The sequence below is a fragment of the Lepus europaeus genome, chromosome 7 (genome assembly GCF_033115175.1).
Source record: "Lepus europaeus isolate LE1 chromosome 7, mLepTim1.pri, whole genome shotgun sequence".
NCBI lineage: Eukaryota > Metazoa > Chordata > Mammalia > Lagomorpha > Leporidae > Lepus > Lepus europaeus.
Window position 1 is genome coordinate 19,237,108 of NC_084833.1, and position 21,747 is coordinate 19,258,854.

Below are 21,747 nucleotides of genomic sequence, written 5' to 3' on the forward strand. Positions count from 1 at the left end.
CCGCCGCCCCTGCCTGCTGCTGGCACTGTGGGGACGTAGAGCCTTTCCTGACGCTGGGCGACCCCTGCCGGGTCCCCTCCCAGGACTGACCCTTCCCCACTCCCTTCTCCTGCCCCGGGCTGAGCACGCGCGTCCTGGCATGCCCCGCGGCTGCCCCTCCTCAGGGGGGCAGGTTTTAGGTTGCTCGGACCAGCCCTGGTGGGAGTGAGAGCCTCGGCCCTCTGCCTTCTCCGTACCACACACACACACACACACACACACACACACACACACACGCACCCGCGGCGTGCCGATTGAACGTCTTTGCCTGCCTGCAACTGGAGTCAGCAGGTGCAGGGGGCCGAGGGCAGAAGACAAGTCAGGAGGGAGCGGGGAGGGGCCGCTGTAGAACCTCCTGGGTGTCACTCGTCCGCCTCAGGCTCTGCCTCGGCTCTCACTGACGAATGGGCCTCCGCAGGGCTCACAGAACCCAGAACGCGCTGACTGCTTTTCCACCCACAGAGCCCAGTCCAACCCCTGGTGGCGCACACCCGCGCAGGCGTGCCCCCGCCCGGGCCAGCCGCTGCCGCTGCGGGGACCTTACTCCCGGACTCCATGCAGTGCCGCTTTGGCCTTGGTGGGGCTGGCCCTCAGCCCCTCCCCCGCGCCCCTCGCTGGCCCCCGTCCTGCGAGCTCAGCGCACCCTGTCTTTGCAGAAATGTGTGGAGATGAAGAACACCATCCTGGCCCGACAGAAGGAGATGCACAGCTCCCTGGAGAAGGTCAAGCAGCTGATCCGCCTCATCCATGGCATCGACCTCTCCAAACCCGTGGACTCGGAGGCCGCCGCGGGGGCCATCTCCAACGGCCCGGACTGCACCCCCCCTGCCGGCGCCGCCGCCACGCCGGCCCCCTCGCCCTCCTCCCAGAGCTGCACAGCGAACTGTAACCCTGGGGAAGAGACGAAATAACAGCGCCTCTGCGGGGCCCGGCGGGGAGGAGAGCAGAACACTGAAGACCGCAGCTAAGCCAAGCCGGATTTCTTCTGGAAAGTGCAGAATTCTTTTGGTTCTTTGGTTCCAGAGAGAGAGAAGATGCGTGTGCCAGGTGGCACCGGAGTTTGCCAATTGACCTTCTCGTCCTGTGTGTACATGCAAAGACTGGACCGTGTTCCATGAGATAGTGCCAGCTGGAGGTGCCCTGCCAGCACCATGCCAAGTGAAATAATATATTTACTCTCTCTATTATACACCAGTGTGTGCCTGCAGCAGCCTCCACAGCCACCGTGGGTTTGTTTCTGTTTTGTTGGGTGGGGAGCAGGGGCGGGCGGAGGGAGGAGAGCAGGTTTCAGATCCTTGTTTGCCGAGCCGTTTGTCGGGGTAGAGAAGACGAGTCCAAAGAGTGTGTGGGCTTTCCTGTTTCCAGACTTTCACGATAAAGCCAAAAAAGGAAATCGGCGGAGAACCAACCCCAGTGCCCAGGAGCGGGAAGGGGAGGCCTGGGAGGAAGCAAGGGGTGGGGCCGTGTATCACATAAGCAGTATTTACGATGGCCGGGGCCGTGGCGGGGCGGCCCAGCGCCAGGAGAGGTGGACGCCGGCCGCCTCCCCGCGCTCCGCTGCCTGCCAGCGTCCCCGCCACCCCCGAGCCTCCCGCGCCCCCGTCCCTCCTTGCCTGGTGAATCGCGCATCTCCGTGGTGATCCGGGGTCTCTCCCGGCGGCCGGCCCACCGCCAGGGAGAAGGGCCCGAGTCCAGGAAGCCAAGCAGGTGGATCAGTGATTTTACTTGAAAACACGCTCCATCCCTTTTCTGTATTTATGAGAAGAGAAGATCTGAGCGAAGCAGCACGCGACCCAGGTGTGTGCATTGAATGGGGACATTGCTTTCCTTTTCTTTTTTGTTTTGTTTTCGTTTTGTTCTGTTGTTTTTTTTTTTCTTCCTCTTCTTCTTCTTTAAAGAAGGGTTTATTTTGTTGTTTACTTTTTGGTAACAAAAACTAAACTAAGGAATAGAGAAGCTGTTTTCAGGCTGACAGTAAGGGTAGCCGAGACCGTGCATGGTAGAGTAGGCGTCTTAGTGCCAGTGAGGTCCAGTGAGTCTTCGTGAGTCCTGTGTCAGCGTCGGCCACTGTTTTTTTATGCAAGGGCAAAAATCTTTGTATCTGGGGAAAAAACAACAACTTTTTTTTAAATTAAAAAGGAAAATAAAAGATATTGAGGTCTTCCTAGTGTTACTTAAATTAAGATCAAGGTAAGAAAACATTGTAAAAAAAAAAAACTACAAAAGTGCTATTTGTTTCCTAAAAACAGTGATTTCTATTAAAAAGGTGTCAGAACTGGAGCAATGCCGTGTAGTTATAATTTTTTAGCACAGAACCTGCTGATCATGGTGACGTTTTGCTGTGTCTCTGTCTCTGGACCGGTGGGCCAGTCTCCAGGAAGGGCAGGGCGGGGGCCCCCCCCCCGTCTCCTCCCCCCTCCTCTCTCGCTACGCAGGGATCTTGTCTCAAGGCTGGGAAGCCCACACGGGGTACGCACAGCATCAGGGCCCTGCCCCGCCGGCCTCAGATGTTGCTAGAGCAAAAGGCTGGTGCCTCGATGAGTAAGACCCTGCCCTTGGTGCTGCTCTGTCTTCAGCCACCAGCACTGTGAGCGCCGAGGGGCCACTGCTGAGGGCCACGGCTGGCGAAGCTCCTGGGGCCTGTGCGCCCTGCTCTGGGCGGGCAGGTGAGGTGGGGGCCAAGGCTGGGGGTGCTTAGAAGGATCCAAGGAGTGAGATGTCTTGAGGGGACTTTGTGTCTCTGCAGTCTGTCTTGCCTTTGAAGAGAGGTCTGAAACTCCTTGCTTGCTCTGCCTGCCGGCTCCGGGCACCAGAGATGGAGTGTCCTCCGCTCTGGCTGCCCACAGGCTTCCTGGGGGAGAATCAGGGTGCTTGTCTTGGCATGGCTAGGGGTGGCCTGTCCTTGAGGAAGCCAGGGACCTGAGAGGCTCAGATCATCTCCCCCATCCGCCTTGGGGTGGGGGTGCGTGCCCTGGCCCCCCGGTGATGGGCCGCGGAGGACATCCCGTTAGCCTCTCCTCCACCGGGTTAGGTCCAGGGACAGAGATGAGCCCTGAAAGCGGATGAACCGAGGGAGAGCTGCTGCGTAGAGCAAAATGAATCTCACCCACACCAGCCACCTCCCATGCCTCTTCCCGCGGTGCCAGCACAGGAGGTGGAGTCTGGCTGCTTGCGCCCCGTAGCTGGGCCCTGGCTGCCAGGGACCAAAGCAGAGAGCCTGGTGCCGCGCCTAGCCAGGGAGCCTGGGAGATGCCTGGACTAGTTGTAGGAGCAGTTGGCGAGGTTCGGAGGCAGCCACGGGCCGCACACCCTGTCTGGGAGCGCTCCCCTTGGACTTGGCTGGGCCCATGGGCTGGGGGCTGCCGCACAATGCCTGTCTCTTCTCAGGAGCAGGTGGGAAGCCGTGACACCAGGTGGGGTCGCGGCCAGGAGTCGCCTGCCCTGGGACCTCACCTGACGTTGTGCGAGGTGTGGCTTCTCCCCTGAAGTTCAGGTTCAGCCCTTTTTTGTTGCTTCAGCCCTGCCCCCAAACCTACATGCTGGACTCAGATTCCAAAATACCACTTCCCTCTCCCGCTGGCCAGCTGGTCTCCTTGACCTCCACTGTCCTGCGGGTGTCCCGCCCCCGCTGCTCTCTGGCCTGGAGCTGAGCGGCTGAGCCGAGGCCCGCTGTTGGCAGTCCCCGCAGAGGGGCTGCCCGCCAGTCCTAATCAGGCAGGCCGCACTGCTGCCACCATCCCCGCCTTGCACATTCCTGAGCCTGCAGGTCATTCTGTCTTGCTTGGTGCCTGCTGGGTCTTGTCTCACCTCCGCGGAGCTCATCACCTCTGAGATCTGCCCTTCCTTGCCAGGCCTTGGGAGTGAGCTGCTGCTAGCGCCTGTCTTGGAGTTGCTAGCTGGGGGTAGTCCCCGCGGGGGCCCTGCTTATGTGAAGTCAGTCTCCACGCAGCCTAGGCCACCTCCAGCTGGTGCTGTGAGTGCCAGCGCTCTCTGGCCCTGCCGCCGCTTGGCTCAGCCCCAACAGGCGTCGTGAATGGGTGTGCACTTAGTGCAGCTCCTCCCAAGCGTGACCGCGTGTCCAGCTCACTTCCAGCCGCCTCTGGTACTCAGGCCTGGAGGGGCCGTCAGAGCCTCCCTGGGCCTCAGACCCCCCCGCCCAGCTCTCGCTCCCCCTGTACTCCCGCTGGGGAATACGATCCTTCTTGCTGATCCAAAGGGCTGACCTGCTGAGACTTGGGGCTGAGGCTCTTATGCAAGTCGGATGGATGGTGGCTCAGGCCCGAGTTCTCCAGACTCCAGGGCTTGATTGTATAAATGACTGTGGACTCGCCCGTCCCCCTTGGCCGGAGACAGGAGTCTTATTCTCACCCTGCCTGTCTGCCCCAGGAGCAGTGTGGGGGACTCTCTGGCCCTGCCACTGGAGTGGAGGGCAGGGAGCTGGGGGACCTCACCAGAGCCAGGCTGGGAACTCTAAAGAGGGGAGGGCAGGGCTCCAAATCCCACGTGGCTCCCCAGCTGGGCTCCCCCCCCCCCCAGGGCTCCACCACAGCCTGCAGCAGCCTTTGGGCCCCGCCTCCCCATCCCCCACCCCGGGTGTCCTGGGCCCTCAGCTGGCGGGGCGGGGCGGGGTGGGGCGGGCAGGAGCCAGAGGAGAGCCAGCCAGACCCCAGTCCTGTCTGTCGTCCGTGCCCTTTGTGATTTCAGTCTTGGTAGAACTTGTATTTGGAGTTTCGTGCTTCAAAGTTTTTGTTTTTGTTTGTTTGGTTTTTGTTTTCAGGGGGTGGGGGGGATACAGAGCAGCTGATCAATTTGTATTTATTTATTTTAACATTTTACTAAATAAAGCCAAATAAAGTCTCTGAGCCTCATGGTGTTGGGTCTGGGGCACGGGAGGGTGGTGGGCAAGACGCACTCGGGCCAGGGCCCCTCCCCGCTCCCTGACGCCCTCCTGCCCCACGACCAGGTGGAAAAGCACGTTTTTAAAAAAACCTTTTAATGACGAAAACTGGACGTACCATTGAGGAAGAGGAGGAGGAGGGGTCCCGCCGTAGGTTAGCAGCAAGCAGAGGACCCCAGGACCCAGCCCAAAGAGACCTTAAATAATTTAAATAGCACGAGGGCAGGCAGGAGGGTGGGCACAGGAAGGCTGCTCCAGTGTCTGCGGGGAGAGCGGGCGGGAGCCGAGGCCAGGGCGCAGCCTCCAGGCTCAGGCCGGGCTCCGCGGCTGCTGCAGGGCAGTGAGGTACTTCAGGGCGGCAGCCCCGTAGTGGCGAGACAGGTCCTGGTGGAACTCCTCCTTGAGGGCCCGGAGGCAGGCGCGGTAGGTGGGGCTGGAGCGGAATCGCGAGAGGTCAAGGCTCGGAGCGTGCGGCAGGTGGATGATGAAGGCCTGGGGCAGCACCAGGAGCTCATGTTCCTGTAGGGGGTGGGCGGAGGGCATGGCCAGGCCAGGGCGGGAGGGCGGGCGGGCGGCCCCGGGGGTGGACAGGCAGGAGGCGGGCGACCTGCAGGCGCGCCACCCGAGCACGAGGCACCCTCCTCACCTGTGCATCTAGCTCCACAACATGGGCCACCTTGTTCCAGCCGAAGCCCACAAAGCGAGGGTCGTACCGGGGACAGTCACGCGGCACCACCACGTAGGGCTCGTAGTCGGCTGCCCACTGCACGCGGTACGGCTCCCGGGCCTCCCGCCAGCGGGCATAGTCTGTGGGCGCGTGACCCTGCGGCCACTCGTGGTACCTGTGCAGCATGAGCGGGAGGGAGCCAGGCCGAGGCTTAAGGGCTGGGGGCGGCGGGGGCCTGGGGGCTGGGGTGGGGGCCCGCAAGGCCTCTCCTACCTGAAGGTGTGGAGGGAACCGGAGTCCAGCAAAGCCAGCAGCTCCGCCTTGGAAGTGGGGAAGCTGAAGCGGTAGTGCGGTGTCTCGAACGCGGGCACCACCAGGGCCGCCTTCCGCCGGCCGCCCAGCTCCAGCTGCTCGATGGAGGCCCTGAGGAGCACACCCACCCATGGGAGTGGGGCCCCTGCCTCGGGGCTGGGCTCCGGGCCCAGGGACCTTGCCTTTGGAGGGCTAGCTTTCCTGGAAGCCACAAGTGGGCGCAAGGCAAGGGGAGCTGCTGGTCCCAGGCTCCCCTCGTCTGTGTCCCAGCCCAGAGAAGCAGGCTTCTAGCACCCCACCGCCCAGGGGTCACTGAGCCCCGGGGAAGGAGCAGGGGCGTCTGGCCCCGCCCCCGCAGGCCCACCTGAGGTAGTCGTAGAGAGAGTAGGCAGGCAGGAAGTCAATGTCGCTGAGGAAGACGTAAGGCGTCAGGGCCTGGGCCAAGGCCACGTTGCGGAGCTGGTTGACAGGGTAGAGGGGACCCTCGCGGTACACCACGTGGTAGGCCACGTCCTGCCGGGCCGAGAGCACCGGCGAGGCCTCGACGAAGCGCAGGAACTGCTGGGCCTCTGCATCTGTCAGGTACAAGGCCAGGCTCATGGGGCCCGGCCAGTGCCTGCACAGCGCTTCCAGCATCTGCAGCCTGGGGGAGGGCGGTGGTCAGGAGCCGGGGAGGGCGGGAGAACCTCCCCAGAGTTAGCTGCTGCCGGCCCCCCCCACGTGACGGACAGCCTGGCCTGATTTAATCTTCCCAACCTGCCCCCCACCCACGTGGGGAGTTTCCCATTTGACAGATGGGAAAACTAAGGGCCCAGAGGTGTCAGGATTCCTGCGGGGCAGTGTCAGGCACCTGCACCATAGCCGACGTCTCCCACTTCTGGAATTCCTCAAAGGACAGGCAGCTCACTACCACCGCACCCGGCTCCCATAGCAAACTCGTCTCTCAGGGCATCCAGACCCAGCCCGCGCCGTGCTGGCCTAGGCTGCCCTCGGCACCCTCACCGGTCCATGGAGAGCTGGGCTACCAGGGTGACATCGTGAGGCCGAGGAGGCGGTGGCTTGTGGGGCAGGAAGGTCAGGTGCACACGGTGCACGGTGAGCCGCTGCTGGCGGAACTCAAAGCAGGCGTCTTCCTCATCGAGCTGCGCCAGGGCCTGCTGCAACTGAGGGTGGGGTGGGGAGGGTCAGGGGATAGGGGGCCGGGCCCGAGCAGCCCCCAGGCAGGGGGACGTAGCTCCCGCTCACCTGCTCAGCCCCGGCTGGGGGCTGGCTGGGACATCCGAAGAGCTCTCTCCGCAGGAGGTTGCCATCGTACTCCAGGAAGGTCAAGTGGAAGTTGCGGAAGAATTCCGCGTGCTTGTTCTTCACCCGCAGCTTCTTCGGCGAATTCCAGTGGATCACCTGGGGCCCACGAGGGTGTCAGTAGGGGGTTGGGAGCATGGAGCAAGGTCCCCCGGCCTTGGCCCAGCCCCAGCCCTCAGCCCCGCGGCTGCTCGCTCGCCTTGAGGTCCGAGGCCTCTGAGTAGCAGCGCTCGGCCAGCGTGTGGTCCGACAGCTGCACATTCCAGACGCAGGGTAGCGGCTGCACCAGCTCTGGGTGCTCCTTGATGACGGCGTTGAAGATGTCCTGGGCAGAGACACCGTCCTGCCTCAGCCCCCAGCCGCTGCCCGCCCCCACCCCAGCCCCCAGCTCCAGCCAAGGATTCCCCGCACCTGGTCGGCCAGTGAGGTGGCGGGCAGGGTCAGGAGCTCCCGCTTAGCCGTCAGCTTCCACATGTGCTCCCAGCCAGCCTGCTGCAGCCGGCCCAGCCACAGCAGGATCACACCTGCCGATGGGGGAGGGGTCACGCCCACCTGGGACGACCAGCCCCAGGTGGCCAGGGTGGCTTTCCAATGCTTATTTTTTATGGACTTGCTGGGACAGTCACGGGTTGCGGGACCATGTTTCAGTCAATGATGGACCAACGCGTGTGTGACGGTGGTCCCGTAAGATTATAATGGGGCTGCAGATTCCTCTCACTATGCTTTCTGGGTACAGATACTCAGAGGCCATTGTGTCACAGTGGCCTGCAGCACCGGCAGCCTGCCAGCAGCAACAGGCCTCACCGTGCAGCCTGGCTCTGGGGGAGGCTGCATCCAACAGGGCTGGGACCTCCTTGCTCCCAAGGGCCATACAAAACGATCGACTTAAAAATTAGCTGAGAGGCCCGCGCTGTGGCACAGCAGGTAAAGCCGCCACCTGCAGTGCTGGCATCCCATATGGGCACCAGTTCGAGTCCCGGCTGCTCTACTTCTGATCCAGCTCTCTGCTGTGGCCGGGGAAAGGAGTGAAGGATGGCCCAAGTGCTTGGGCCCCTGCACCTGCATGGGAAACCTGGAAGAAGTTTCTGGCTCCTGGCTTCAGATTAGCACAGCTCGGACCGTTGCGGCCAACTGGGGGAGTGAACCAACGGATGGAAGACCTCTCTCTCTCTCTCTCTCTCTCTCTGCTTCTCCTTCTCCCTGTGTAACTCTTTCAAATACATAAATAAATCCTTTAAAAAAAAAATTAGCCTGCTATAGAGCTATGGAATTTCGAGTCCCTGGCAGGGCCTTGGTGCTGCTGGCATAGCATGGCCTCGCCTGACGCACATTCTCAGGCTGTAGCAACACGGGGCTGTACTTCCTGACGGTTTGGCTGTGACCATGAACTTCCTGTCATGGACCAATCCTCGGGCGCAGCCATCTCCTCACTCAGTGACCCCAGGTCAGTGAAGGTCATCCCCATTCAGTGGATGAGAAAACCGAGGCTCGAGTCACCCAGTGCGTATGATTGTGCTTCAGCATGTTTGTGGGAACCGGAATTAAAAGGTATGCTTAGGGGCCAGCACTGTGCGCAGCTGGTTACGCTGCCGCCTGCAACGCTGGCATCCCATACCGGAGCGCTGGTTCCAGTCCCAGCTGCTCTGCTTCCGCTCCAGCTCCAAAGCGATGAAGACAGAGAATCCCTGGCCCCCGGCTTCCGCCTGGCCACGCCCTGGCTGTTGAGGCCATTTGGGGAGTAAACCAGTGATGGGAGATGTGCATGTGAGAGAGAGGGAATCGCCTATCCTCTCGTTCTCTCCCCCAGGGCCTGTTAGAGCTGGGCCAAGCCAAAGCCAGGAGTCAGGAACTCCATCTGGGTCTCCCGCATGGACAGCAGGGAGCCAGCTACTTGAGTCAACACTTACTGCAGTGGAGCCGGGACTTGGACCCAGGCACTCGGGTATGAGATGCACCTACCCCAGGTGGCATCTAAACTGCTAGGCCATTCGCCCAGCTCAGGGCACTTCTCCTTTGAGTCCACCTTCTATGGCCTTTTGAAGTCTCCTCGTTCAGCCAGGCCTGAGCTGTCGCCCTCTGCACAGGGTTCTTCCCGTGGGACTCCCTAGTGTTTGGTGCCAGCGCCCTGACCGGCAGCCCACCACGCCTGCCCCCACCTGCCACTGCCCCCACCTGTGTTAAATCCCCGGCCCAAGGCAGGCCAGGGCCTGTGGTTCCTCCAGAGGTTCCCCAGGTACCAGTCGCTCTGGTTCTCCACGAGCCCGATGAGCTGCTTGTCTGCGAGGGGTGGGCAGGAGGCAGCTGCCTGAGGCCACCCAGGGCCTGGGCAGGGGGCTGGGGGGAGGGGACTGGCTAGGGCAAGTTCCCAGGTCTCTCACCAGAAAAGTGAGCAAAAAGCGCCCAGAGCTCCGCGATGTCAGAGGCGAAGGTGACGTCGGTGTCCAGGACAATGACGCGGGCCAGGTCGGGGGGCAGCACAGCGGGCAGCACCAGTTTCATCAGCCCATAGAGACCAGAATAGTGCTTGTTGGGGATCCAGGAGACCTGGGGCTGTGAGCGAGGAAGGCGTGATGGGCCCAGGCCCCTCCTGGCCCAGCCCAGCGTGCCCCAGGGGTGGGAGGGGAGGGGCTCCTGCCTTCAGCGCCTCGGCGTCATAGAAGCTGACCCGGACAGCAGGCACCATCCACGTGTGGAAGAGCGTCTCCAGGATGTTCTTGGCCACGGCATCGGTCACCAGGTGCAGGTGCAGCGGATTTTTCCTTTAGGGTGGACAGGGAGTACGTCTGGGAGGGAGGCCCCTGCCCACCCGAGGGCCTCAGAGTGGAAGCCCTGACTTCTTCCTGCAAAGCGCTAGGAGCTTCCGGCAGGGGGGAAGGCGTAGGGACGCTGCCCCCGTGGTCACGGCTGAAGCCCGAGACCCAAGGACTTGCCCAGGACTTTGCCCCTTCCCCAGGTCTGAGCCTCCTGCTCGGACATCTGGCCGTACCTGTAGAAGAGCATGGATTTGACCAGGGTGATGACCTCCCGGCTGGAGTTATGTCCGGCACACACGATGGCCACGTGCAGGAGCTGGGGAGGGGACACCCAGGTCGGCACCCTGGAGGGTAGGAGCCCCACCCAACATCAGGGCCCGAGGAGGTGGGGAGGGCGGCAGGCGTCCGACCCCTGAACTTCACAAATCTGGAAACCGAGGCCAGGGGCACAGGAGGCGCGCGCCGAGGCGCTCCCAGCTGGCTGCTCGGCGCCCCGCCCGGCCAGGTGTGGTGATTCCCACAGGTGTTCCGGCGGCGGGGCTGGGGGCGCGGCGGCCCCGATGGGCGCGGCGCGCACCTACCTCGCACTTGGGCGGCAGCGGCGGCTGCAGGACGCAGCCAGAGCGGTTGTGGCCCCCGCGGCCAGCCGGCGGGTCCCCCTCGAGGGCGGCGGCTCCCCGCAGCCGCTCATCTGTAGGGACACGTGGCGTGAGCGGCCAGGGGCGGCATCCCGCGTCCCCGGCCCGCTCGGCCCGCGCGCGGTGCTCACTCTCCGGGTCCCCTCCGAGCAGCAAGAGTGCGACGAGGAGCAGTAGCAGCAGCAGCAGCAGCGCGGCGGCCCCCAGCGCCCGGGGGCGCCCTCGGCGCAGCATGGCCCTCCGCCGGGGCGCTCAAGGCGGGGCGCGACCCCAGGCAGCGGGCTCCATCGCGGGCCCTACGGAGCGAGGGCGGAGAGACCGGGTCGGCCCTGGGCGGCGAGGCCCGACGGCCGCCCGCTCGCCGCTCCCGCGCTCCACCGCCGCCCTCACCTGCCCCGGCGGCTCCCGGGCACGGCCCCGCGCTCCCAGCCGCCGGACAGGGTGCGGGGAGCCGGGGGAGGCGCAGGCCGGCCCCGCCCCCAACCTGGGCTCAGGTTTCACCTCCGCTTGGCTGACTCGGAGGGGCGGGGAGACCCACGGGGGCCTGGCCTGGCCAGCCCCCACCCCAGCCTGCGAGCAAGGGGAACCCCCCCCTTTCTGGGCCAAGCTTCCCACCGACACGCGGGGCGGCCTGGGGGCAGCGGCCCAGCAAGGCCCACCCTGCTACCTGCTCTGAGCCCAGCGCCCCTCCTCTTGCCGCTGGGGACCCTACTCCTCCTCCTAACCTCTCCCAGAACAGGGTTCGGGAGCCCGAGCTCGGGGTCTAAAGGCTGCGGCGGCCCGGGGAGAGGCCCGGAATGTCCGCCGGCCGCTAGGGTTGAGGACACCTGCTCCGAGGACGGGAGGCGGGGCCGGCCGGGACCTGCCCCGCAGCCTTGGAGCACCTGGAGCTTCCACTTCCTTCCCCCTACCCTCAGTGCAGGTGGCGCGGCCGGCCGGGACACAGCGCCCTTAGGAAGGCCGCCTCGGGCCGCGAGCTGGCTAGGAGCTGGCTCAGGCCAGCGGCCTGGCTGGGGATTCCCCACCTTGTCCCGCTGATCCCTACCCCAGCGCCCAAGGGACTGGCTGGAGCCTCCCCCACCCAGCCCCAGGCCTGTGCGGCCTCCCCTGCTCTTCCCCGTAAGGGTCTCCCCACCCCCCAGCGCTCCACCTTGCCCGGGGTTCCTCCCGCCTGCCTGCCCTGCTCATCCCTTTGTTTATGTTTTTTTAAGCTCCCACAGAAAGTTCAAGTTGTTTGCTTGTTTACTGCCTGGCTCCCTCCTAGAATGTCAGCTGCTCAGGGACTGGGTCCCCGGTGCCCAGAGCCAGGCCCACCATGCACATACCAAGCGCTCAGTACACGTGCAAAGAGGGTGGGAGGAAGAAGCTGCCCCCCACCCCTTGACCTGGGAAGAGGCTCAGGCTGTGTCCATTAGCCCCTCTCTGGCCGAGAAAACTGAGGCGCACCCAAAAGCGGCTGCAGAAACCAGCCCAGCCTGAGACCCCCGAGCCCCCTCCTCCAGGAGGGAGGCCAGGATGCCTTTCTCTGGGAGATGGGGCCAGCCCGGAGGTCAGGCTTGGGGCCTTCGGAGGCCAGGGGTAACGGTTGCTATGGAGACTGATGGCCGCTCCTTGTACACGCAGGGATTGAGAGGAGATGGGGAAGAGGGGATGCAGGGGCCACCCAGGTGTCTAGTGCTTTGAGGCCCTGTAGCTGGGAAGGAGGCGGGTGATTCTGTGCCCAAGCCCCTGGACAGACACAGTCGGTGGGGGGAGTGTGGGCCAGCAGGCGGGGCAAGGGGCGGGGCCAGGAGGGCGGGGGCGGGGCGCTGAGTCTGAGGATCTGGCAGTCCCTTCAAGGCTGGGACTCAGCACTCAGGAAGGGGGAACGCAGAGATGTCTTCACAGGTTGTCCTGGGGACACTGAGGGACAATGGGACGCAGGTGTGGGTCCAGCAGAGGGTGCTGATTCCCTAGGCCTGAGACCCAGCTCGGTCCAGCTCCAGCGGCACAGGACTTTGCTGTGTGGCCTTGGAGCAGGCAGGCTCCCTCTCTGGGTGTCAGTGTCCTCACTGGGATCTGTTGGCCTGGGCGGCCTCTTTTCTGTGGTGACTTAGGGGCTGCCTGAAGGAGGGAGGCCCTTCCGTCCCAGCCCAGGTAGGAGCCAGGTCTAGGCGAGGGCCCTGCAGGGCGGGGTTGCCCTGGGCGCCTCCTGCACACACCACGGCTCTTTGTCTTTGGGACCTAATCAGGCCCAGGATCTAAAGAGGAAGTTCAGGCATCTATGCTGGGCTCGCTCCCCCCCCCCCCCAGTCTTGGAAGGCAGGAGGCAAACGGGCTCCAGTCCACACCCCTCTCCCCTCCCCCCAAGAAGCACAGGACCCACGGCCTAACTCCAGCTGCGAACGTGCCCGGTGGCCAAGGAGCCTTCACAGGTCACTGCCCCTGCCAGGCTGCCATGGGAGGGGGGCGCTGCCCCAGGAGACCTGCACCCTGCAAGTTGGCTCGCAGGCTCAGTGCCTTGCTGTGTCACCCTGGGCAAGTGCTTCCACCTCCCTAGGTCGCTGATTTCCATCGGTGATGGGGAGACCCTGCCAGCTGGGGAGGCTGGCTCCCAGGAGGCAAGAAAGGAAGCTGACGGAGCCCACCTTTCCCTGCTCACCTGAGGTCCCCCCCCCCCCCACGCCACCCGTCCCTGGGTCGGAGGCAGCTCTAATTCCCCACCTGCTGTAGAAGAATGAGCTGGGCTGGGCTGGGCTGGGCTGGGCGGGGGTGGGGAGGAAGTGGAAGGAAGGGTTGTGGCCTCCAAGGGAGGTGCGATGCTTAAAACAACTGGACTAAAACTGGTGCCAGGCTAGACCAGGATTGCAGCCGACGTGTGTTCTTAAACAGCCTCTTTGACCTGGAGGTGGGTCGCGGTGAAGACCTGGTGAAACAATGCAGTACCATTCTCAGGGTACGGTCCATCCGCGGATCCGGTCCCCCAACCTGCAGCCGTGCCACGCCCCGTTCTCCCTAGCCAACCAGCGCCTGTCACCCGCCCCCCACCTCCGGCCGCGGCTCTCCTGGAAGGGAGCTCCAGGGATCGCGCCACCGAGTGCCAGCAGGTGCATCCGAGGGCCGAGTTCAGGGACCCTTTGTCCTGGAGCCGTTTTACTGACTGGGAAACCCTAGGCTCCCGCTCCCAGGTCAGCCCGACCCGACGGCAGAGGCCCGGGTCAGGGTTTTCTCCGCGGAGGTGGGAGTCCAGCTGCACGTCCTTAGGGGAGCCTGAGCTGGGAGGCCGGCCTGCTCGCTGCCTCGGTTTCCCTCCGGTGGCGGGCGGGAGACAGCGCAGTTGGCCAGACGCGCGCCTCCTGAGGCACAGCCTGGCCCTCTTTAGACGCCCCGAGCCTGGCGATCGAAGCTCCATTCCGCGCGCTACGAGGCGGGCCTCCCTGTTGGAGCCTCTCGACGTTCTATTGGAAAGACTCAGGACTCCGCTCCCTTCTCGGGAATGGACTGCTCGGACTGCCGCGAGCCGTCCCTGCGCTGTAACTGCGCAGGCGCGCGGGCAGCCAACCCGGAAGGCGGAAAGGCCGGTCCGGACGGCGTTGGGCGGGCCGGGGGCGGGGAGTGTGCTAACCAATGACTCGGGAGAGTAGGAGGGCGGGTCTGGGCCCGCAGTGGCTCAGCGCTTCCCGAGGGGGAGCGGACTTCAGAGATGGGGTGAAGAGTGGGTCGAAGGCTCGTCGCGTAGCCCTCCCGCGGGCCGGCGGATGTTAGGCAGCCGAGGGGCGGGCCTAGCACCGGAAGCAGGAAGGAGGGCGCAGGAAGCAGGGCGCCGCAGCCAGTCGTACTGCCGGCCAGTGGGTCTGTCGGTGCCCAGGGCGGGATGGAGAAGCTGCGGCTCCTGGGGCTCCGCTACCAGGAGTACGTGACTCGTCACCCGGCCGCCACGGCCCAGCTGGAGACGGCGGTGCGGGGCCTCAGTTACCTGCTGGCAGGTGCAGCCCTGACCTTTGACCTATCCCATCCGGGCTCTGAGCTATGACCCTTCAGGGCCCCCCGACTGCTGCGGAGTCAGGGTAGTGAGCCATGTGCTTGACAGGTCGCGGCCAGCTTCCCACAGGGCGATGGGAGGGGGCGCCCGGGGACCCGAAGCAGACGCTCGCTCACGGGCGCCGTCTGCTCCTTCTCCGCAGGTCGCTTCGCCGATTCGCACGAGCTGTCGGAGCTGGGTGAGCCAGGCGCGGGGGCGGGGGCGTCCCGGTGGGAGTGACGGCCGGGCTCGAGGTCCTGGGCCGCCCGTTCGATCACCTCGTGCTATGAGGGAATCAGACAGGTCCCTGGCCAGCGTCAGAGCCTCCGTGTCCCCGTGGTGGAGAGGCACGCCAGGGGCCCATGATGGAGTGCTCAGTACTGGTCGGGCACCGGTTAATCCTCCCTGCAGCACTAGGTGGGCACTGTGACTGGCCTCGCTGTCCAGTTGAGGGAACAGACTTTCGGTGAGGTTAGGGAACCCCCGCTGGTGAGCCCAGAACCGAGATTCGAGTCCAGATCTCGCAGTGTTCCGGGGCCCCAGAGCTGGCACTGCCTCAATGGTGCTGGAGGCCGGCCTGGGAGGAGCAGCTGGGTTTTGCAAGGTAGCAGTGGGCCATGCTGCAGCCAGAGTGCAGGCCGGGAGGTGGGCCTCTTGGGAGCCCTCTGGGCAGTGGCGGGCAGGGCAGCTACTGAGATCAGCCCATCTCCCCCTGGCCCAGCCACCCCGACAAGGTCGCGGTGGGGCGCTGGAGCTCCGAGGAAGTGGGCGGAGAAGAAGGCTGTGGGTGGCTGGGCCCAGCAGGTGCCAGGTGATCCCTGCAGCTGTGGGGAGGAGGGGGGCGGGCAGCGGCTGGCGGGCAGCGGGTCAGGGCCCCACTCTGCCCCTCAGTGTACTCCGCCTCCAACCTGCTCGTGCTGCTCAACGACGCGATCCTGCGCAAGGAGCTCCGGAAGAAGTTGCCTGTGGTGAGTCCGGGGCCCAGGAGCGAGGTGGGGGCAGCCGGCCCGCGTGCCCGTGGCCCCTGACCTCTCACCTGGGCTTTTTGCAGTCGCTGACGCAGCAGAAGCTGCTGACATGGCTGAGCGTGCTGGAGTGCGTGGAGGTCTTCATGGAGATGGGGGCCGCCAAGGTGTGGGGCGAAGTGGGGCGATGGCTCGTCATCGCCCTCATCCAGCTAGCCAAGTAGGTCAGGGCTGCCGTGGGCGGGACGTGGGCGTGAGTGCCTCGGGCAGCTGCCCATGGGGTGCTCAGTGGCCACGCCCCGCCCCCCGCCGGCTCGAACCTCCCCCCAGCCCTGCCGCACTCCCCCCACCCCCAGGGCTGTCCTGAGGATGCTCATGCTGATCTGGTTCAAGGCCGGCCTCCAGACCTCGCCCCCCATTGTTCCGCTGGACAGGGAGACCCAGGCCCAGGCCCCAGGTGAGCTGCATGGGACTGATGTGTGGGTTTAGAGCTGCCCGACAAGCAGAACTTGAACTTGAGACTTTTTGATGCCAGAATCCTCGTTCTTTTTTTTTTTTTTTCTAATTTTTGACAGAGTGGACAGTGAGAGAGAGACAGAGAGAAAGGTCTTCCTTTTGCCGTTGGTTCACCCTCCAATGGCCGCCACAGTAGGCACGCTGTGGCCGGCGCACCGCGCTGATCCGAAGCCAGGAGCCAGGTGCTTCTCCTGGTCTCCCATGGGGTGCAGGGCCCAAGGACTTGGGCCATCCTCCACTGCACTCCCTGGCCACAGCAGAGAGCTGGCCTGGAAGAGGGGCAACCGGGACAGGATCGGTGCCCCGACTGGGACTAGAACCCGGTGTGCTGGCGCCACAAGGCGGAGGATTAGCCTAGTGAGCCACGGCGCCGGCTGAGTCCTTGTTCTTTTGAGCGATTGACAGCCGAGGGGGCGGAGCATCGGCAGGAGACAGGAGTCTGGTTTTGGATCAGGAGCTGCGGCCTGCAGAGGGCCCCGGGCCCACCCCTTGTCAGCCTCTGTGTCTCTTTCTCCTGCCCCTGGGGGGTGCAGCGCTGCCCTACCATGGCCGTGTTGACAGTGAAGTGTCCCTTGGCCCCTCCCTGCCCTGCTTCTGTCCCAGGGAAGCCGGGGGTCTTGGTTGCCTCTGACCACAGAGGATGGTTCCAGAAAGATTCCCCCATGCTGTGTGCAATGCCTCGTGGGACCCCCGGTGCTGGCTGCCTGGGCTCCAGTGCACCTGCTGTTATGCGGCCCCCGAGTACTCGCCGCGCACAGGTTCTGCCCAGGCTCCGCTGGCAACTGCCCCGCTCACTGCACGGCCTCCTGTCTGTCCCCGCCAGACACTGACCACGGCCCTGGCGGCCAGGAGTCCTACGTGGGGAAGCGGTCAAACCGAGTGGTGCGGACGCTGCAGAACAGTAAGTGGAGGACGTGGAGCGAGGTCAGCCTGGGCCTGCGGGGCTGGCTCCCATCCGCGCCGCGCCGGCCCCCTGCTGCCCCAGCCTGGCGGCTCACCAGCCGCCCTTGTCTTCCAGCGCCGGCCCTGCACGCCAGGCACTGGGGAGCGCCCCAGCAGCGGGAGGGGCGGCAGCAGCAGGTGGAGCCGAGCGTCCCCCCGACGCCGCTGGGGCTGCAGGAGACCATCGCCGAGTCCCTGTACATCGCCCGGCCCCTGCTGCACTGTATCCTTAGCCTGGGGCGGGCCAGCACTGTGGCCGCTGGGGACGGATGGGGAGTGGCCTGACGCCTGTGCCGGAGACCTCCTTGACGCCTTGGCCGGCAGTGCTCAGCCTGGGCCTGTGGGGTCAGCGGTCGTGGACACCCTGGCTGCTGGCCGGCGTTGTGGACGTGACCAGGTGAGCCTGGGTCTGCCTGCCGGCTCCTCCCGTCGCTGGTCCTGCGTTCGTGCAGCCCTGACCATGCCCCTCCCCTGTCCCTGCGTTCCCCAGCCTGAGCCTCCTGAATGACAGAAAGGGCCTGACCCGGAGGGAGCGGCTGGAGCTGCGGCGCCGCACCATCATGCTGCTCTACTACCTGCTGCGCTCGCCCTTCTACGACCGCTTCTCCGAGTAAGGCCCCGCCCCCGCCATGACGGACAGGCCAGAGGGCGGGGCTCCTTCCCTTGTCCCGCCCTCCCCAGTCCACTGGCCAGGTCGGTCACCGGCGGCCAGCCAGGGGGACAGGAGGGCTGGTGGCGCTGCAAGGAGGCCCCGGGGGCGGGGGGCACGCAGGCTCTTCCCCTGTCGGTAGTTAGGTATCCGCCCCTCTCAGGGCTCGAGCCTCCACGAGCTACCAGGTCAGACCTGGCTCTTCACACGCGGTCCCTGCACTGTGGCTGGGGCTGTGCCGCCGCCGAAGCTTCGGGAAGCACTTTGTCTCGGGCTTAGCCAATGCTCGACTTAAAAACTGGAGCAGTGGCTGGCCTGGCGCTGGATGCCATGGCCGCCCTACCTCAGAAAATGGCTTTGTCTGGCAGCCCCTGCTGTGTTCAGAGAAGTTTGGAAGCTTACAAGGGATTAAAGCGAAATCCCGTCCACACTGGGAGAGAAGCATTCCAGAGGCCTGCCGTGCGCGTGACCTCCCCGCAGATTGCTAGTGTTGAACAAGAACTCCGAAGACGACAGGGCCCAGCCCCCTCTCCCACTGCCGGCACCGGCCCTGCACCCCCGAGCGGGGGCCCTGTGCCGAGCAGGCCCAGAGTCCATGAGAAATGGCTTGTTTCCCAAGGACGGGCCCCAGCAGGCCTGCCGGGTGCAGTCAGACGGCCAGGGTCGTCCTGGGAGGCAGGCTGCCTTGTGCATCTGCGACCTCGGGCGCTGTTTGACCCGCCGTGCCTCCGTTGCTCATCTGTGAGATGGGACAGTAACATGCCCCCCACATAGGATTCGCGGCGAGGTTAAGAGGTGGTGCTGTGGTGTGAGGTCAGCACTTCATACCACTTAGCATTTTTCTTAGTGTGGCCGGCACCGGCCTCGTCCCACCCGAGATTCCTCCGTGGGAGACCCTCGTCTCTCAGGGTGGGCCGTGGCCCCGTGGCCCCAACCACCCTCCGTGCTGGCTCCCAAGGCTGCTCAGTTCTGAGCCGGGGGCTTCTGGCAGGCCGGCCAGGGTTCTGCTCCCCCGCGACCCCTCCGCCTCCTGCCCCAGGAAGCGTGTGTTGTCAGCGAAAGCAAGAGGCGTGGACACGGTGGCGGGTGCTCGGAGCCGCCTGCCAGCCTGAGGCTGAGGTGGTGGGGTTTTTTTTTTAGGGAGGGGAGGCTTTTTTAAAAAAGCAATTGATAGATTGATATAATCTAAAAGGCAGAGAGCGAGGGAGACTATCAGATCTTCCATCTGCTGATTCATCCCCCAGTCCGCCAGATGGCCCAACAGCCTGGGCTGGGCCAGGCCGGAGCCAGGAGCCAGGAGCTCCATCCAAGTCTCCCATAGGTGGCAGAGGCTCAAGCACCTGTGCCATCTGCTGCCTTCCCAGGTGCATTAGCAGGGAGCTGGATTGGAAGCAGAGCAGGCAGGACCTGAACCAGGCGCTCTGATACAGGAGGCTGGTGTCACACGTGGTAGCTTAGCCCACTGTCCACAACGCTGGCCCCAAAGCTGAGCTGCTAAGCTCCCTGGGCCATGGCTGGTGAAGGCCTTGCCCTTGTGTCTGGGGCCCCAGCTTTGTCCATCCACTGCTTGTCACCCAGCTGCACAGCCTTGAGTCCATGAAGGCTCTGGGCTTCCGTGTATGTGTGGGCCACACGCAGCTCCGTCTGGCCTCTGTCTCACCTCCCTTCAGGGCCAGGATCCTCTTCCTGCTCCAGCTGCTGACAGACCACGTCCCTGGCATCGGCCTGGTCGCAAGTAAGCCGTGCTGGGGGCTGTGATGGTCGCCCGTGCTGGGCGCCATCTGCCTGCCTGCTCCTCCTATCTACACTGATGCAGTGAGGAGAGGAGGCCAGAGGCAGGGCTGGGGGGGGCCGTGCTGGGCGTGGGCCGGGCCACCCTGGAAGGGCGGTGTCCTACGGCAGGCTGTCTCAGTGTCCAGGGTTGGGGGGGCAGGGAAGGGCGCCCAGGCTGCCTGGAGACCCGCCCCACAGAGGACGACTTAGCTGCACCCGCTGCTTGGCTTTGCAGAGCCTGAGGGTCCCCGTCTGTAATGGGGACAGAGACCTCCCCGGCCAGGGCTGGCTCCGGGCACAGGGCGCGCAGGTGCACCCTGAGGAGAGCGGCGCGAGGAGAGCGGCGCGAGGAGAGCGGCGCGCGGCGCGGCTGGGCCCTCAGCCCGCAGCCCTCATCCTCTCTCCTTTTTTCAGGGCCGCTCATGGACTACCTGCCCACCTGGCAGAAAATTTACTTCTACAGCTGGGGCTGACAGATCCCGGAGGTGGCGCCGGGGCTGCTGTCGGCCAGGGTGCGTCGGCCCTTCAGCGCCCGGGCCCTCTTCCCCAATAAAACCGACTCTGGCAGTGTCCGAGCACGTGGCCTCTCTGTGCCCGCTGCCCAGGGCGCCAGGCCCCGCCCCTGCCGCAGCCCTGGTCGCCAGCAGCGTTGCTCAGTCCCTCCTGACCCTGCCTGTACCCTGGTGGTGGAGCCACTGCGGCTGGGCTGTGTCGCTGGGCCCGGGAACCTGCAGTTTAACCTCATCGGGCATGAGAGGTGCTCGCCACAGCAGCCGCGGGAGCAAACAGACTTCTCACTGGGCCCTGCGCAAACAGGGCTGCCCCGGCTCCCCGCTGCGGAGCCTGGTGTGTGGTCAGCCACAGTGGCCCTTCAAGCCCAGGGTCCCCAGCTCACAGGGAAAGGGTGGCTGGGGCCAGTGAGGGCAGCACGCAAGGCTGAGGGAAAGCCGGGTGCAGAATGAGGGCCCGTGACCTGGCGTCTCAGAACTTCCCTGCTGGCTCCATGGGCTGCTGAGAGCGGAGTGGGCTGGCCCAGGGCTCACGGGCTGCGGAAGAACCAACTGCTGGAGGCCTGAGCCAGTGCACGGGCGTCTCTGGTTTCTGAAGGGCTCTGGCTGCACGTGTGTCCTCCGTGGCCCCTTCCAGCCGGGGCGGGGGCAGGGCGACCTGGCAGGCAGGATCCGAGCTGCTGCTCCTGTGACCTCCGGCTTAGCTGGGGAAGCAGTCTGGACTCTTGCTCCATCGCAGGCCCTGCGGCACGTGCTGCGCAGTCAGAGGTGAGCGAGGCCTAATGCCCCGCCCCCGAGCTCTCGCCGATCAATGGCGACATCTGCACACAGGGCCCGGGGCTGCTGCAGCCACGCCAAGTGTGCAGAAGGCAGCGGAGGAGGTGAGCAAAACCTTTGACCAGGCCTGCGCTTGCCGGAAGTGCCCATCAAAACTTGGGCCGCGGGGCCAGTGTCGCAACTGGGAGGCTGGAGAGGCAGGCTCAGACCCGATACTCACTCCAACCGGGGCAAGCAGCCACCTGGCCTACAGGGGGCAGCAGACAGTTCACGGACACTGTGTCTTAGGAAAAAACCCATGCATGGATCTCAGAACGCTGCACCAAAATAAAAATCCTTTAATTCCAAGTTCTTGAGGTGCCCTCATGTGGGAGGCAGTGGGCAAGGGCTCCAAGATTCCAGCGGCCTTGTGGGAATGGCTTGGTCGGCAGAGAGCAGCGGTAGCCCCAGCAGGCCTGGGCACGTGTTGTGGAGAGGCGGGAGCGGGAAGCACCAGAGGCCTTTGGTGTTAGGCGCACGTACAGGATGGCAGGTTCCTGGTGGGGACCCAGGAGCCCGGGGCAGGGAGGTGGCCACTGGGACGTCAGCGTGTACACTTCAGGGCACGGGCCAGGGGACCGAGCTGAAGGAAAGGCCGCAGCTCATCAGGGCCACTTGGAACCAGGAGAGTGGGCAAGGCTGCTCAGGAGCCAGGGCTGCAAACAGGCCCCTTCCCTTCTGGGCCTTGGAGGCCTCAGCAGTTAGAGAGGGGCCGGGCCGGGCCAGGGGTCTGATCCAGCAGTAAAGACGCCTGAACCCCTAGCAGGAGTGCCTGGGTTTGAGTCCCCCGACTCCATTCCCACGCTCAGCGTCCAACCACTGACCGGCCTGGGAGAGGCAGCAGACGATGGCTCCAGTGAGGCGGATCGCACCCAGTTCCCGGCTCCTGGTGTGGCCCAACCTCGCCCCTGCTGTTGTGGGCCTCTGGGAAGGAACCAGAGGAGAGCGGTCTCAAAAAAAAGTGAGGGG

General features: G+C 64.7%; 3 protein-coding genes across 17 annotated transcripts in view; 2 read left to right on the forward strand and 1 right to left on the reverse strand.

Annotated features, from left to right (window-relative positions):
- The window catches only part of PHF21A (PHD finger protein 21A), a 225,658-nt gene extending 220,779 nt beyond the window's left edge, over positions 1-4,879 (forward strand). For all 8 annotated transcript variants that reach the window (XM_062196254.1, XM_062196248.1, XM_062196253.1 and 5 more), the window contains one exon: positions 696-4,879. In XM_062196254.1, coding sequence (XP_062052238.1) covers positions 696-950 — 255 coding nt within the window. In that variant the 3' untranslated portion in view covers positions 951-4,879. The remainder of the gene's footprint in view (positions 1-695) is intronic.
- Positions 4,851-11,403, reverse strand: LARGE2 (LARGE xylosyl- and glucuronyltransferase 2). Of its 6 annotated transcripts, none has more exons than XM_062196243.1 (14): positions 11,334-11,403; positions 10,552-10,904; positions 10,204-10,286; positions 9,853-9,976; positions 9,596-9,767; positions 9,390-9,494; positions 7,629-7,741; positions 7,417-7,542; positions 7,161-7,316; positions 6,918-7,078; positions 6,280-6,558; positions 5,877-6,026; positions 5,583-5,778; positions 4,851-5,455 (listed from the first exon to the last, which is right to left on the reverse strand). In XM_062196243.1, exons 2-14 carry the CDS (start codon positions 10,840-10,842, stop codon positions 5,246-5,248), a joined length of 2,166 nt encoding a protein of 721 aa, XP_062052227.1. In that variant the 5' UTR covers positions 10,843-10,904; positions 11,334-11,403; the 3' UTR covers positions 4,851-5,245. The 6 variants fall into 6 exon arrangements, with proteins under 6 accessions (XP_062052227.1, XP_062052229.1, XP_062052230.1 ...); XM_062196245.1 differs by lacking the exon at positions 11,334-11,403 and having other exon boundaries at positions 9,883-9,976; positions 10,552-10,661; positions 10,740-10,985; XM_062196246.1 differs by lacking the exon at positions 11,334-11,403 and having other exon boundaries at positions 5,877-5,939; positions 10,552-10,661; positions 10,740-10,985.
- A 2,267-nt stretch (positions 11,404-13,670) lies between these two features.
- On the forward strand, positions 13,671-21,094 carry PEX16 (peroxisomal biogenesis factor 16). Of its 3 annotated transcripts, none has more exons than XM_062196260.1 (11): positions 13,671-13,694; positions 14,772-14,807; positions 15,500-15,576; positions 15,660-15,793; positions 15,930-16,030; positions 16,913-16,990; positions 17,108-17,254; positions 17,356-17,428; positions 17,522-17,641; positions 19,351-19,415; positions 19,868-21,094. In XM_062196260.1, the coding sequence occupies exons 4-11, from the start codon at positions 15,720-15,722 to the stop codon at positions 19,924-19,926; spliced, it is 717 nt and encodes a 238-aa protein (XP_062052244.1). In that variant the 5' UTR covers positions 13,671-13,694; positions 14,772-14,807; positions 15,500-15,576; positions 15,660-15,719; the 3' UTR covers positions 19,927-21,094. The 3 variants fall into 3 exon arrangements, with proteins under 3 accessions (XP_062052244.1, XP_062052242.1, XP_062052243.1); XM_062196258.1 differs by lacking the exon at positions 13,671-13,694 and adding an exon at positions 14,277-14,573 and having other exon boundaries at positions 19,868-21,093; XM_062196259.1 differs by lacking the exon at positions 13,671-13,694 and adding an exon at positions 14,586-14,677 and having other exon boundaries at positions 19,868-21,093.
- The last annotated feature ends 653 nt before the right edge of the window (positions 21,095-21,747 follow it).

Bases quoted from the DNA above. Each gene is read 5' to 3' on its own strand.
- LARGE2 (XM_062196243.1), bottom strand. From the start codon at position 10,842: ATGCTGCGCCGAGGGCGCCCCCGGGCGCTGGGGGCCGCCGCGCTGCTG. The intron at 9,977-10,203 runs GTACGGCCAGAT...TCCACCCTAAAG, and splicing joins AAATCCATGCTCTTCTACAG to GAAAAATCCGCTGCACCTGC. The intron at 7,543-7,628 runs GTGCGGGGAATC...GTCTCTGCCCAG, and splicing joins CCACCTCACTGGCCGACCAG to GACATCTTCAACGCCGTCAT.
- PEX16 (XM_062196258.1), top strand. From the start codon at position 14,462: ATGGAGAAGCTGCGGCTCCTGGGGCTCCGCTACCAGGAGTACGTGACT. The intron at 15,794-15,929 runs GTAGGTCAGGGC...CCCCACCCCCAG, and splicing joins GCCCTCATCCAGCTAGCCAA to GGCTGTCCTGAGGATGCTCA. The intron at 19,416-19,867 runs GTAAGCCGTGCT...TCCTTTTTTCAG, and splicing joins TGGCATCGGCCTGGTCGCAA to GGCCGCTCATGGACTACCTG.